This window comes from Anabas testudineus, chromosome 21 (assembly GCF_900324465.2).
Source record: "Anabas testudineus chromosome 21, fAnaTes1.2, whole genome shotgun sequence".
Lineage (NCBI taxonomy): Eukaryota > Metazoa > Chordata > Actinopteri > Anabantiformes > Anabantidae > Anabas > Anabas testudineus.
In genome coordinates, this window is record NC_046629.1 from 10,429,795 (window position 1) to 10,444,775 (window position 14,981).

General features: G+C 38.7%; 2 protein-coding genes across 2 annotated transcripts; one reads left to right on the forward strand and one right to left on the reverse strand.

The window, feature by feature from the left end:
• Positions 1 to 5,614: 5,614 nt before the first annotated feature.
• pdzk1 (PDZ domain containing 1) lies at positions 5,615 to 10,047 on the forward strand. The gene is made up of 8 exons (XM_026376621.1): positions 5,615 to 5,711; positions 7,130 to 7,339; positions 7,462 to 7,675; positions 8,250 to 8,582; positions 8,692 to 8,888; positions 8,966 to 9,190; positions 9,273 to 9,596; positions 9,923 to 10,047. Exons 2-8 carry the CDS (start codon positions 7,133 to 7,135, stop codon positions 9,992 to 9,994), a joined length of 1,572 nt encoding a protein of 523 aa, XP_026232406.1. The 5' UTR covers positions 5,615 to 5,711; positions 7,130 to 7,132; the 3' UTR covers positions 9,995 to 10,047.
• An 851-nt stretch (positions 10,048 to 10,898) lies between these two features.
• On the reverse strand, positions 10,899 to 14,734 carry si:ch73-390b10.2 (Golgi pH regulator). The gene is made up of 14 exons (XM_026376622.1): positions 14,474 to 14,734; positions 13,843 to 13,902; positions 13,594 to 13,697; positions 13,386 to 13,492; positions 13,176 to 13,277; positions 12,885 to 13,005; positions 12,673 to 12,753; positions 12,445 to 12,554; positions 12,231 to 12,319; positions 11,973 to 12,065; positions 11,770 to 11,865; positions 11,390 to 11,479; positions 11,231 to 11,296; positions 10,899 to 11,140 (listed from the first exon to the last, which is right to left on the reverse strand). The coding sequence occupies exons 1-14, from the start codon at positions 14,513 to 14,515 to the stop codon at positions 10,934 to 10,936; spliced, it is 1,368 nt and encodes a 455-aa protein (XP_026232407.1). The 5' UTR covers positions 14,516 to 14,734; the 3' UTR covers positions 10,899 to 10,933.
• Positions 14,735 to 14,981: the final 247 nt, after the last annotated feature.

Consider the following 14,981-nt stretch of genomic DNA (forward strand, 5'->3'; position numbering starts at 1 on the left):
TACTTGCATTTACATTTGTTTCATGTCTTAGCAGGTTGACAGTGCTCTACATTGTGTTGAAGAGGGTTCTGCAGAATAATATATGGATAGCATGGTGGTCTCTGACCAGGCCTTTCAAAGAACTGGACTTCTTCCTTGCTACTTGGATGAATATTTAAATGTTTCAACCCAACGATTCAACCCATCGCTTCACTTCCTAAATTAATGGGTGATGTGTGTGCTTCTCTTTAGACGGACAATCTATCTCCGGCCAATAATTAAGATGGTTTTCTTTTGACCATGACCACAATCACAATAAGAATGGTCAAGCTAGTGGTAGCATGAGATTTGATATCAGCCCTTCAGTCATTATGAATTTACAATAAGAAACAGAATAAGAAAACTCACCCATCAAGCAGAAATAATGCCAAATTAGTGTCCATTTGGAAACTCCTCTTTGATCTCAACTTTCTCCATCTGCTGAAAGCTGCACCAAAAAAGTCATTAAGTAGTTTCTTCTATTTTTGTGTGTGCTGCGCAGCCTTATCTGAGAGTCACTCAACTAATATTAAGGCGCAGGTAAAACCAAAGTCTGGTTAATATTCATTTGCATGAGAAATTTGATGTTTCACCAGGTGGACTTTTGGTCTGACCTGAATCAGAAAACCTCATACAAGTCATTTTAGGAGGCAGTGACTAAACCTACAGTATTTTGACATTGGGATTGGAGGAGCTGTTGATGCAGAAGAAGCTGAAGAAAAACAAATTAGATTTCTCCATGTCACTGGAGCTAAAGCAGAACTAAAGTAGGGTGTGGAGCATAGAACACTCTGTTTGACCAATTTTGATAAACTGTTTTTGTCCATACTGTAGGAGTGTACCACTAACTGCACCGGTACCTCTGTTCCTTCTTTCCAATGCTCTAACCGTTGAGACATTTAACAAGCTCGGGACCGGCAGTACAGTTAATTACATTTCGAATGACTCATTAAAATCTGTCCTTCATAGTAATGATAAATAAAATTGCCCTGACCTCACTTTCTTCTTGTGTCAACACAGCAATGTCAGTGTGCTTCATGATTTGGAAATGAATAAACATAAATATTGAGAGGAAACAGGAGATCTTGATAATGTTGTATGTTTAATAATCTTAAATGGCAGAATATTTCTGTTGGTTTGTTATGAAGATTATATCAAAATAATTTCATCCTGGTTTCATGTACAATATCAAGGTAATATTTTCTAGTCAGATTATTAGCTGCATCATTATGCTTTATTGAGCTGGAGATGAACCGTAGACACAATATGTGTCAACGGCCTGGACAGGTTACATGCTTGTTTTCCCTACAGGGCAGAGAGTGTCTCTTTGATGCCACCTGTACATTTGGAAGGTTGAAATGTTTCTGCTACTGAGGCGTGTTATTGCTGTGGAGAGTGGAGACCGTCTGCTTGGCCTCTGAACGCTCAAATGACTCCCAGTAAAAAAAAAAAAAAAATAGGCCATTATATCAAGTGGCCCACCTCTAATCTTTCTCCTGGTATAATTAGCTGGCTCAGGCAGGTCATGTGCAGAGCCACTTACCCCAGATAAACAAGCCATGTGAGGATGCCAATCAAGGTGAAGAGAGAGACTAGTGCTCCCTGTTGAGTGCAGTAATCACACACTGGCATGACTTGTTGATTACTGATGCTCCACTGATGATGAAGACTGGTTGGAGATAATCACTTTCAGACTGGCAGCTCATGTCTGTATCTTCTGGTGCTACAGTATGTGCATACCAGGCTGCAGTTATGTCAAACCCCACTGAGGTTATGCTCCAGATCAAATAAACAACTGCAGCACTGGAGGATTCATCAATCCAGGCGGTCAACGTCACCCATTTTTCTTTGGCAAACACAAGGTGATGACTTAGAGTAATGGACAGTGAATGCATCGGTGCTAAGCCGAGCTGAAGAAGATTTCTGTCTCCTTCCACTCACTTTGCGTTTCCTCTGGTTGTGGCTCCTACACCCCGGGGATCGATTGTTCAAACCTGGCTCCAGACAGGTAGTGAGTGTTTGACTGCAGGTGTGTGTGTGTGTGTGTGTGTGTGTGTAGTAAAGGGGAAAGTGAGAGCACCAAACCGTCAGCAGTCATAAGTGCTCGTGTTTGTGTGCACAGGCAGTAAGAGTGACGCCACCAAGCCTCAACAGATTCTTTTATTTCCTGTTGTTTTGAGTTTGTGGCAGGCAGTCCCACGCCCTGAGATTTTTTTTACCTGATGTAAACCAGAACTGGACAGTACATTCATAGTACATTCATTATCTGAGAGATATCTATGAGTTATTAGAAAAATCATCAAATAAACATTTTCCTTCTTCTTTCTACACAGGGTTTTATTTAAATGACTGTTGTAATGTCTAATAACATATACAAATCATTATTAACAGTACTTTTAAGTTCATTTTTGCTACATTTTCTACGTCATTATATTTAGAGTTAATTTACCACTAAAGATTTTGAGGGCTTTTTCCCTGGCGAGAGCTTAAAACATTACTGCAGCAGAGCGTAGGAGTATTGAATGTAAACAGCTTACTCTTTTTATAGGAGTGCTGTATGGGATGTTTACTGTGTGAGCGCAGGGCAATGCGATACACAATTCTGCAGACTAATGAGAAACGCTAATGGATATCTGTGCATCCTTCCACTAACATTATGTATATCAGTCGATATACATTACTGTTGTTGGCAGTAATGCGATGTAAGAGCTATCAGCGTGCCAAAAAGACGAGGAACAACAATGGTGCAACTAATGCCAGTCAACCCAACAACGCCAAGTTTTTGCACATTTTATAGGAAAGGATGCACAGAATAAAAACTTTAAATGAAACATGTTTTTTTACACATACAAGATAAAGACAAGTTTGAAATACTAATGGAGGAGTTAGTAGATTTTTTACACCTGTAAGAATAACAGTACCACTGTGGAAAGATGAAAGTAAGTCAGCATCAATAAGAAGGCATTCAGAACTGGGTTCAATATCCAAAATCAACATACACACCGAACAGAGTTGCACCTGAGTGTTAAAATATTCAAGTGCAAACTAAATATTGTGAAGCTTGAGATTTTGTCTGACTTTCTCTACTAAGACTAGAGTAGAGAAAGACTAGAACTGTAACTAGATACAGAACAGAATATTATGATACTGTCTTTACATGGTATAATGTGAGTATTTCAGGAATGATGGAAAACAGCCTGAAGACGGTGTTATTTGTACAAACTAAAGAACTAAGGTGAAACTAGTCCTCCCAGTCACTCATCTACATCAGCAGGTGAAGGAACATATGTCTTTAATTAATCTAAACAGATTCAAATCCACAAAATGATAGGAGGATTTCAACAGACAACAACAACATGACTGAAATAGCGAGAGTTTTAACTCGCTGGAATGTGCACACACTGCACTGCTCACTATACGTGTTGACACATTAATAATTTAACACCCACACAGATAAAGAGTGATACCTTTAGTGGAGTATTGACTTGTATTTTTACATCGTGAAATCCCAGATGTATCTCAGGTACATTCAGACCTGCTCTCACACTACACACTCACTTATGAGTGTGTGAACGTTGTGAGGACTGTGCTGTAAACAACGGGCCAGTAATGAATTAACTTTTATAGTTTGCAGATTTGTTTTTGCTTGGCTTTGGTTGATTTTTTTGTCACCTTTGCCCCATCCTGAGACAGCAGTCTCATACTAAACCGTTTACGACCAAAGGCCTCTCCCATAGTTACACACCATGGCAACCATAAACCTGGAAGGCTAATCTGCACATAATCGAACTCTGAACTTTGTGAATCTTTTGGTTGTTGCTCTGAAATACGTCTCAATTTAATTCACTCGAGTAAGACATTTATTTAGGTTATTTAAGTGAACTTTATTCTTAATTTTGCATCCCATTGGTGCAGAAAGTGTATTTTGTGAGGGGTGTATGACAGCAGTGAGGTACAGCTTTAATTTTGATGACAATATGGTACAAATATTGGAATAGGCGCAGCTTTTTTGGAAAAATATTTAAGACTTATTACAGGTCTAATAACTAAAACTACTGTAATGTTTGATGATTTTTATATCAGCCTTTGGACCAAATGTGATCTTATCTTAACTATACACACCGTTTTATTTTTTGTGTGCTTGTTAAAATTAAACATTTTTTTACTAAAAGCATTAAATGTAACTGCTAAAAATTAGCAGTTAAATTTGGGTTCAGTTGAATCCTTTTTGCTTTAATATTTCTTAAGATGAGTCTATAACTTGAGTGGACTCCATCTGAGGCCTATTGAAGTTGAACATGTTGCAGAAAAGCACAGACTTGGGTATATAACATCCCATACTCACTGGATGTCACAACAAAAACTAAGGTAGGAAGTCAAAGGAACTCCATATAGTTCTTTGGTGATGCACAGATTGTAGAACAGGGCTATGAAAGCATTTCTAAAGAGCACAGATCAAGCTTCAATAATTGTGAAATGCAAGAAGTCTGAAATCACGTGGACTCTTACTGCAGTTGGTCACTTGGCTAAAGTGAGAGACAAGGAGTGGACAAGGTAGACAAGGAGTCAGTGATGAGACCAGGAACCCAGTGGTCACTCTAGCAGAACTTCAGGGGCCTCTGCAGAAATAGAAAAACAGGCAGGAGGCCTTTGCGGCACAGCAGTTATATGGAAACCATTGCCTGCCCGGAGTTTGACAAACAGATTTACCGACTCTGAGAGAGTGCAGTGAAGAAAAATATAATATAATATATATTATCTGCTCTTATGAGGCCCTGCGTCTGCTCACATATGTGCATGCAGAACAGGGTTAAAGGCAACATTTCATTTTAATGATTTCATGTTTTTGTTGTTATGGCCACTGGGTTGCATTTTCATTGTTTATGTTAATAGCTTGTTGTAAACACTGGAAATTCCCTGCAGAAGACAATAAAGATTTAATGAGGTGAACCGACACATAACATACAACAAAGTAATTCTGCACCACATCCTCTAAAATAAGTTGAATCAACACACATGCAGGCAGGATTTACTGCAGTGCTATTACATTAGCTTGCATTAGATGTAGATACATAGGTCTACAGGTGTCAGAGTTTTATATAATCTATTTTCCCTCTAAAAGTACGAAATCTGATAGGATGAACTGCATGTTAAATCAGTATGTCAGTATGTTAAATGGTGTTTAATTGAATTTCAGGACTGTCTGTTTAACACAGTTTTACCCTCGTTTAAAGCAGATCACGTGATCCAGATAAAGGTTAACTGTACTCATTTAATTCTGCAAATGAAGTCTAAAATGTGGACGCTTACATTTTATAGTATCAAGATTTGTGCTAGTGTGTAGATCGTGCTCCCATAGCCTGGTGCAGTGCTGACTGTGGTGTACAGTATGTGCTGTAATTATTCCTTACATTGCTGATTCCCATCTGCATCATGCACCTTTGACCACCTAACAGATGTCTGCATCATAGACCCAGGAAAGATCACACAGGGTCCACGCCTCCTGAGACGTTCCTGACACATGCACACAGTTAAATAACTCAGCCTTTAGGCTCACCTTTGGCCTGTCAAAGTCCCTGCAGAATGAAGGAGTGGACATAGGAGGAGGACAGGTTGAAAATACAGTAGATAATATCTTACCAGTGACAGGTGAGCTCCTCCTTTGGACAGGGACACGGAGCAGAGACATACTGGTGAGTTTAATTTTGAACATGCTATATTTTAAACCTATTATAGTTTTATTTTGAAATGATGATCAAATTTATAATTTCATTTTGTAATGTAAAAAAAAAAACTACTTAAAGACAGGGTTAACAGTAATCCTTAACAAATGATCATGACAAGATGAAAAGGATATGATCCAGTAATGTAATCTTTACAGTCTATCTTCATCTTCATCATTTTACCTCTTTGGGACTAAAATAAACTGAAACGTTTTGTTTGGACAGGTCACAGACCCATACACTGCAACATAAATTCCTTTACTACAGTAACACGTATAAGCACAGTGGAAAAGTAAATTTATTGAGGGTGAGCTCTGTTGCTTTTTTTTTTTTTTTAATGGAGAAAACGTTTATGAAGGCAATATTGTTAATGTAAGGTGTGTTTATGTTATCTCTTGTAATCCTGATACAGGGTCTATTATCTTTATAATCTCTGAACTGCCCTCTGGGGGATTTTGTTTGCCCTGTGTAGCCAAGTGCTGTTTAAACCCATGTAACCTTATTTTAAATCAGTTATAGTTAAATCAAGTGTTGAAACAAGATGATGCAGAATTTACTTTTTTGGGTTATACTCCTGTTATATAGCAGAGGAAATGTTATTTTAAAGATTTAATATGGCTTAAAGAGATACATAAGAAGAAACATTAATAACATTACACAAACTGTACTTTTGCAAATTAAGATTAATATATGTACTGTACTGTGTGTCCTGTACATTCTTATGCTAACACACACTAAGGTGTAAAACTGTATATCTGTTTAATATCTTTTTTTTTCATGTTACATACATGATGATTTATGCTTTTGTTTTTTTCTTTGTGCTTAAAAAGAACACATGATCTTACTGAGACAAAACTGACGGAGCAGCATGACACTAACAGAACATACAGAATAATACTTTGAGTAAATCATTAGGCCCAAACACATCAACACACTAACACTAGTGCTTTTTAAAGAAGCGCTTTTAAAGGTGAGCCGTCACTAGAGTCAGCTGTGTCTGCTATTAACCATTAACTGCCACTGGAGCACTGACACGGAAGATTAACTTTTCATCTGAAGCTATCAGCACCTCTATGGCTTCTTTAGGTCCAGGGTTCTCTCCCTGGAAATTAATATGCTTAAAGGGCGACAGTGGTGACAGCAAAGGGGACAGAGGACAGATTTTGAAGGTTATAAGTAGATCCAATGCAGCCAGTCCTTTGCTGTAGGGGCCCTAAAAAATGCTGCACTCAGGTCTGTTTCTCTGTGTTTTTGTAGAGCACAATTTTTAAAGACCTGTTGTAAACTGATTTTAACATTTGGTGATAAATGTTATGATGATAGACAACAAAGTTAGTTAAGACTTACAGTTGACCATATCATATTATTCACTCTCTGCTTCATGTTAGGACATGGCCGGGTATAAGCCAAAGGTGATTTCTCTAACCAAGACAAAGGGCCAGACATTTGGTTTCTATCTGAGAGTGGAGCATGGGGAGGAGGGTCATCTTATCCGGTGCCTTGAATTGGGAGGTCCAGCTGAACTGGCTGGCATGAAAGATGGAGACCGCATCCTGCGGGTCAATGGAGCATTTGTTGATGAACTGTCCCATTCGGAGGTGAGTAGAATGGGGAATTACTACAGTTTACATTTAATTAAATGAAAAGTCACTCCTAGATAAGAGGCATAATTCAGTGACAAACTACTTTCCTCAGACTTTCCTTTGTTTCTCTGGGACAGGTGGTAGATTTGGTGAGAAACAGTGGTGCCTCCGTCACATTCCACATCCTGGACGAAAACTCCTACAAGCAAGCAAAAGCACAGGGGGTAAACCTGTCCGACGGTCAGTCCGTACCAGTCGCCAATGGTGCCACCAAACAGGCTCCAAAACCCAAACTCTGCTATCTGGTCAAATCCAGCTCCAGCTACGGGTTTTCTATTCGCTCAGTTAAAGGTGAGCTGAGGACATAGGCTGCTGGAGAATCATTTAATTTAGAACAATTGCTAAAGTTGAAAACCATAAACCCCACAAATTACTTGAAAAATGTACTTTAATACTTCTGCGGATGGTACAAGAGAAAATCTGATACTGAAAATTGTAGCTTTTAATTTGCTGAACTGGCACATTGTTTTACTGATAAGTTGATAAGTCGACGACCAGCCAGAAAAACCTCTTGAAGTATGTGAATAGGCACCTGGCTGAAATGGAAGTGATTGGGGTCAAAGTGTGCAGAATTTAAAATATCCACTTAATTTAGATTGGAAGTTTGATGCCCTATACCGTCTTCAGATAAACTTTCTAACACATTTTGTGGGTTTTGACCATCATCATAAGAAATTGTGGAGCTCTGCTTTCACAAAAGTATTTTCTTATTCTTGTTCTTATAATGGTTTATTAAGAGTGTCTTATTATGAAGTAAGTCTGTTATTTTTATGACTGAACCTTACTTTCTCTGTAATGTCAGCTAAAACAGTAATTTTTTTGTTTTGTTTTTACTTGTTCATATCTTGTATAATGTCCTCTTTAGGTGAGCAGGGTTTGTTCATGACGCAGGTGGTCACAGGAGGTATGGCAGATAAAGGAGGAATTAAAGTCAATGACCGTCTGCTCGAAGTCAATGGGGAGAATGTGGAAAATGCCACACATGACCAAGTAGTGGACAAGATCAAGCTGGCAGGCAAAGGCATCATGTTCCTGCTGGCAGATGAGGAAACAGACAGGTACTATAAGAACAACCGTACGAAGGTAGGAGCATGGTTAGCCACTGTGAAGTACCTTCCTCACAAGCCACGCATTGCCAACATGGTAAAAGGATCGGACGGATATGGGTTCCTGCTCAAAGAGGAGCCCAAACAAACAGGCAAGGCCAAAATGAACATGTTAAATTGCATGTAGCTGTTATTTTGAATAACAATTATCTGCAGACAGAGATTCTGTGTTTCAACAGTGCGCTCATTACCACTGTGCAGGACACTTTATCAAGGACATAGACAGAGGCAGCCCAGCACATAGAGCAGGTCTGGAGGATATGGACAGACTAGTGGCTGTGGACGGCAAAGAGGTGGACGGCTGGAGTCATGAGAAAGTGGTAGACAGGATCAGACAGAGTGGCAACAAATGCTGCCTCCTGGTGGTGGACAAAGAAACAGACGAAATGTATAAATTGGTGAGTCAGGCGCCACCAGAAGTTTAATACAGTAAAGCGTTCAGACAATCGAGATAACAACACTGTCTTTCTCTTAGGGCAATGCGTCTCCTATGCTTTACTGGGAGGAGATGAAAGATTCAAACTCACCACCCAGTTACACCGAGGCCCTCAATTTACCTGCTCCCGCCCGACCAAGCACACCTGTCCCAGAGAAGAAAGAGGAACTGAAGCCTAAACTCTGTAAGATGGACAAGACCTCAGCTGGATATGGCTTTCACCTTAATGGTATCCAGGGTGTGAGTGGACAGTACATCAAGGAGGTAAGGCTTTAAAGGTCTGAAAAGGCATTTGATCATTACCATCTGAAACCAAAGAGGTAAGACGCATCATACCGCCCTTTAGGTGGTGAAGGGTGGAGCAGCTGACAGGGCAGGTGTGGAGGACGACGACATTGTGGTGGAGGTGAATGGAGTGAATGTGGAGCAGAGCAATCATGAGGAGGTGGTTGCACTGATTCGCAGCAGTGGCAACTTTCTGGAGATGCTGGTGGCTAATAGGAGCATCTACGACCAGCTCAAAGCCAAAGGTGTGTCCATCACACGCCTGCTGCTCGAGGAACCATCCTATGTTGATGTCCACACTGCAGCTAGACCAGAGGCAAGAAAGGAAGTGACACCCGAGCAAGAGGCCAGACCTAATACCACCAGTGAACCAGAGAGGTCAAGGGTGAGTGCTGCTTTTTAAAGGTAACCTTTTCGACCATGCGAACAGAAATTTCTCAACCAACGTGGTGCGACATATCAAACTTATTTTTACACATCCAGTAAAATATCTCATCATCTACCAGATGAAGTGGTAGACAGTTTCTTAGATATTTATAGTTCTGCAATAATTATCCTCTCCCCATCTCTTGACTTTTCCTCTACCAGACGTAAACTTTACTACAGTATGTCAACTACTTGCTGAATTGTTTCTGAGGGGTTGAATTATTTTCAGCTAGAAGTTAACACTGAGAAATATTTGGAATAATCAATTTTATCTTCCTCTTTTAGACCTCATCTGTGTCGTCATCATCATCATCATCCTCATCATCATCTGAAGACAGTATCGATATAAGATTCTGAGATGCCACCTTAAGGACAAATTTCCTGATTTGGCCTTTGTAAATCTAATGTTGATCTATGCTTGTTTCTTGTTTTTGTTTTTTTTTAAACAATCAGCTCCATGAGCTTCACATCTCCAATAAGATAAATGAAAAAAAAACAAAAAACAACCAAAAACAGTGCAGACTTTTGAAATTCACTCTGTATATGTGAATCAAACCAGAATAGTTGCATCAACTGTATAACAGGGCTGAGAACAAAACATCTTCCTGATTGTTTGCGTTTTCCTTTTGATGCCAGCAGCAGATCTACTTGTTGATGAGCACGTACAATGACAATAGTAATGTAATTCCCATACCTGAGATTACCAATGTTACTAAGATTAAATTTAACACCATTAATGCTGCCAGTAAATATTGTGTATATTGTCTAATATAAATAAAAATAAAGAAACGCATACCATCTGACTAAAGCTTACATCATTGGTATCTGTTTTTGTTCCCGATAAAATGACATAATTTCCTTGAAAATAATAACCTCATCAGAGGGAAGATTGAGAGTGACAACTTTTTTTTCCTTCACATAGTCCATTAACACCTCAGCGTGAGTGAAAAAGAGATGTACCAGTGTGCCACAGACTGAAAGAAAAAGAACACTTTGGCCACAAGAAGGAAATTTTACAGTAAGAGCACTGAGCAAAGTGTTTATATTTGCAGGTAAAATCAAGTTTCTAATAGAAATGTTGTTTTGAAAATACTTTAAGACAGTTCACCTTCATAGCTGATACCATGTGCTCCAGAAGTTCCCCAACATTACAACAATCAACTATTCCTGATTCAGGAACAGGAAATCCAAATAATGATGTCCCCTATAAAGAGGTTTCCGAAAATCCCTCATTTTCAGACTGAACGTCAGCCTGTAGGTCAGGAGTCACATCCAGGTGTTAACTGATGTAGGAGGTCACAGGGCCATGTGTTTCTCTGGTGCCTGCTTGTGGGCGAGATACAGGAAAAGGATGCTGGACAGAGCACTGACCAAGAAGATGACGTCAAACCAGCGGTGGTAGAAGTTGAACTGCAGCTCTCCTAGAACCTCAGTCACAATGGAACGGTACTCCAGGGGCATGCTCATACGCATCAGTAATACAGATGATACAAAATACATGCCCTGTAAGAGAAGACACCCAGAAAGAAATCTTGGATATATCTGTTGATTGTGCTTTTTATTACAATGCAGCTATAAAGCAAACACACTCACCATGATCTGAGCGAGGACAAGCACGATGACATTTGAAGACTTGCTGCTCGATATTGCATAGAAGAACTAAAAATCATCAAGAATATTTCATTAGAAATCTCACAGGTTTATCATCCCCAACATCTGTAGCTATTTCATCATGAAACATGACTGTTTTACCTTAGTGAGAGTGATGAGTAAGCCGCGTATCGATGTAACAATTATTATTCCCACCAAGATGAAAGAGATGTGTTGGGACCAAAACTTCACCTGAGATGAAGGGAAAGAGAACAAAACAATATGAAATGCAAAGCAAGAGAAGTTATAAAAAGTAGGAAACATGGACAAAAACCTTTAATGTGCCACCATTTATTTATTTAAATTCAGATGTGATACCATGCTCTGTGAGTGACCCAGTCAAATAACTTTCAATGTGTAAAGAAGTTTAGTAAAGTAAAAATTAACAGAGATGAACTGGTTCACTGCAGAGAAAGTAGGCAAAGACACAGTAAATATCAACTGTCTACACAGAAGGTGAGGGTTGTGTGTGTCTATCTTACATCAAACTGGATGCCCAAGTAGTTCACTGTAATTTCAATACCCCTGGTCACTGGATCAGTCTTTCCAACTCGGTCAAACACAATGTTTATAGTGGCCTGAAAGAGACAAGATTAGGATTTTTTCAATTAATCTATATTCTTTTTGTGTATTGTGAGTGTAAGAAATAAATACAAAGCTATAAAACAATTGTAAATGATCTCACCATGAAGATTTTCCAAACACAATAGATGGAAAAAAAGTAGCCAAGGAAATTGAAGTATTTCCCCTGGAATGTCTTTGAGTACTCAATTCGTTCCTAAATGTTGACATGGAAAAAAGCATTTTTTTAACAATGTGAGCAGCCACATTTTCCACTTTTGAATGAAAGTCTATTCAGTCACTTCCCCTCCAAGTTAAGTGGATCATATTTTGCTTATGTATGGGAATATGTGTCTGTACTGTGCATGCACACACACGTTACCTTGGTGGCTTGCAGGTCCACAGTCTCCAGAAAGAGTTGTCGACTCAACTCCTCCAGAGCATCAACTTCCTGCTGGATCAGAGAGAGATCTGGAGGGAAGTAGTCAAGGCTACTACAATCAACTACACAAGCTGAAGACTCGCAATACATAGTTATCTAGCAACAAACAATGTGCACGTCTTACCATAATATTTTGAAATAATTTAAAGGATACTTTCACTGCCAGTTTGTGTCGAGGTAACACTTTTAATCATGCCCCAAAATCCGGTTTGTTTGTTATGATCTTCCCCACGTTGATACATCTGCCTCCTTGTCATGGCAATGCTACACAGAAACAGTACAAGCACCTTGTAGTACCATAATGATTTGATTGAGTCACTGCCCTAAATATTTGTGTGTATATACTGTGTAGTGTATATACTGTATGTTTTTCTTTGCCCACCGTTTCTTCTTGCTGACAATCATGTCCATAGTTTGGAGAAGTCGTCTTTCCAGCGCCAAGATATCACTGTCTGTTACATTTCTGCAAACATATTGAAAGCAAAACAGGATAAAGGCAATATGAGCTTATGTTTGAGCACCACCATGTAAACAGAGATACAACTGCAAGTGATTGCATTGCATTCGCAGATTCTAATTAATGACTGAGCTTACCTGAGGAAATATGACATGTACGTGTAGGGACAGTTAACAGCACCAAACCCAGACAGCAGAGCCATGAGTGTGACGCCAATAACACCAACACGGCTGATAAGCTGCTCAATGGACAGGATACCTAAATAAAAGACATGAACAAAACAATACTACTTTTTCACTTGCTTTCAACACTTTTATAGTAATGATACAGAACTCTTACTTTACGGGAAACAAGAAATCCATACATGCACAATATTTCAAATATTCATGGCAAATCACTGCCCCGTATAAGAGAAGGATGCACATTACCATGCTTTGGACTGAGGATGGGAAATGGGTCGCCCAACTTCCAGAAGAAATACATGAAAGTAAACCACACCATACAGGCAAAAAGAAGCCTCTGTCTCTGAACTACACAGACACATAGAAAGCATGTTACTGTACTGTATTCAATAATTAATAACTGATTCATATAAATGATACCAATTGTTAACGTATTTTATTTTCAAAAGTACTTACGCAGGCGTATGTTACTGACAACAAAATAACCAATGTAGAAAGGCACCACAAAGATCAGAACCAGCAGTATCACATAGAGATTCAGTTTCCAGTGGAAATACCTAGAACTGTGGCAAAGATGCAAGAGTTTCACTCTTCACACTTTACTCTTTACATTTTCAGCTAAGCAACAAAAAACACAGCTGTATCCAGTAGAAACTGTACTTACCTACTACTTAAGACACCCAAAATCTCAAAGATGATAAGCTCAAACATGGTACATGAAAAAGCAAAGGTGACTGAGAAAACCACCTGGACCACATACTGTCGCACCTGCCAACAAAGATCATCAGAGTTGAAACCATTGCAGCTCTAATAATGTGAATTTGTCTTTTTTATTATTGAGTACATGACTCATTGATTTGCACATCTATCCTTGTGGTCATTTGGAAATAAGTGGCTTGCAGTTACACTGTACCTCATAGTCTTTGAATAGCTGCCGCATGAAGAATAACCAGCCAAATCCAAAGAACAGCACCTGTGACGGATTAATAAGAATTATTTAAAGGAAGAAGAACAATTAAGAGTCATGTTTTTCTATTGAAAAATGCTTGTTTCAAAAGACAGTTTTCCATATGTATGTATCATTAAACTACAATATTTGTAGTTTAATGGTATACTAGCTAATACTAGCAAAATACATATCTAGAGCTACTGTATTAAATCTTATCTCAAAAGTCTCAGCAACCCATAAGAAAGAGTCATAAAGAACTAGTGACAGGAATGAAAAATGTGCGTTGTATGGAGCTCAGTGATACATAAATAAATATTCAGTGTTGGTAAAGCCTGTCTTTTGTGGTCAATATTAAATTTCTAATACATTTTAATTGCAAAAGCAACGAAGTTCCTGACAATTATCTCCACAGAGACTTTCAGTGTGCTTACTTGAAAAGAAGTTTTAAATTGTTATCTGCCTCTGTTTCTATTCTAAAGGTAAAATTAGAAAACTTCAGCAAAATCCACAAGTCCACAAGATCCTGCATGCTCTTGTTTAAAGCAATAAAGTAACGTGACACGTTTATGCGACTATAACCAACAAAGGCGGATACCTGTGAGGTGAACATGATGACAGAGTCCACCAGAAACGACATAATGATGTCTGCACAAACAGCTTTCAGTCCGTCGAAAACTCACTGTACTGGTAAAGATGGATCAGGAGAGTTTCAGTTCATACCGATATAAAAGCACAATCAAGCTGTAAATTTTTTTTTGAAAAGTTTGTTATGTTGCTAAAGAGCTCATTTTAGGAGGTTTTGTTGTTCGGCTGTCAAGTTACAACCGCAGCCCATGTAGGTACGTCACCAAAACGAGTCCGGTAAACACACACTTCCGTCGCAGAACTGTGACGTCTCACAAACCACCCTAAAAAAAAAAAAAACTCGCGACCAAGTTATTTAGAAATGAAAGTAAATATTAAATTGAATCTAAGCTAAATATTGCACTAACGAAACAGCAGTGAATTAATTTATTTTCTTTTTTTTATTAATTTATTTTATTAATCCTCCTAATTAAGTTGGTGCCTGCCTAGTTAACTTTTGCAAAAACCAGATAATAATT

What these genes read in the sequence shown, in the direction of transcription:
- pdzk1 (XM_026376621.1), top strand. Translation starts at nt 7,133, where the DNA reads ATGGCCGGGTATAAGCCAAAGGTGATTTCTCTAACCAAGACAAAGGGC. An exon ending in TTCTATTCGCTCAGTTAAAG is followed by an intron (nt 7,676 to 8,249) that starts GTGAGCTGAGGA and finishes TGTCCTCTTTAG; the next exon opens with GTGAGCAGGGTTTGTTCATG. An exon ending in GTGAACCAGAGAGGTCAAGG is followed by an intron (nt 9,597 to 9,922) that starts GTGAGTGCTGCT and finishes TTCCTCTTTTAG; the next exon opens with ACCTCATCTGTGTCGTCATC.
- si:ch73-390b10.2 (XM_026376622.1), bottom strand. Translation starts at nt 14,515, where the DNA reads ATGTCGTTTCTGGTGGACTCTGTCATCATGTTCACCTCACAG. An exon ending in CATCCTCAGTCCAAAGCATG is followed by an intron (nt 13,006 to 13,175) that starts GTAATGTGCATC and finishes TCTTTTATTTAG; the next exon opens with GTATCCTGTCCATTGAGCAG. An exon ending in TGGACCTGCAAGCCACCAAG is followed by an intron (nt 12,066 to 12,230) that starts GTAACGTGTGTG and finishes GTCAACATTTAG; the next exon opens with GAACGAATTGAGTACTCAAA.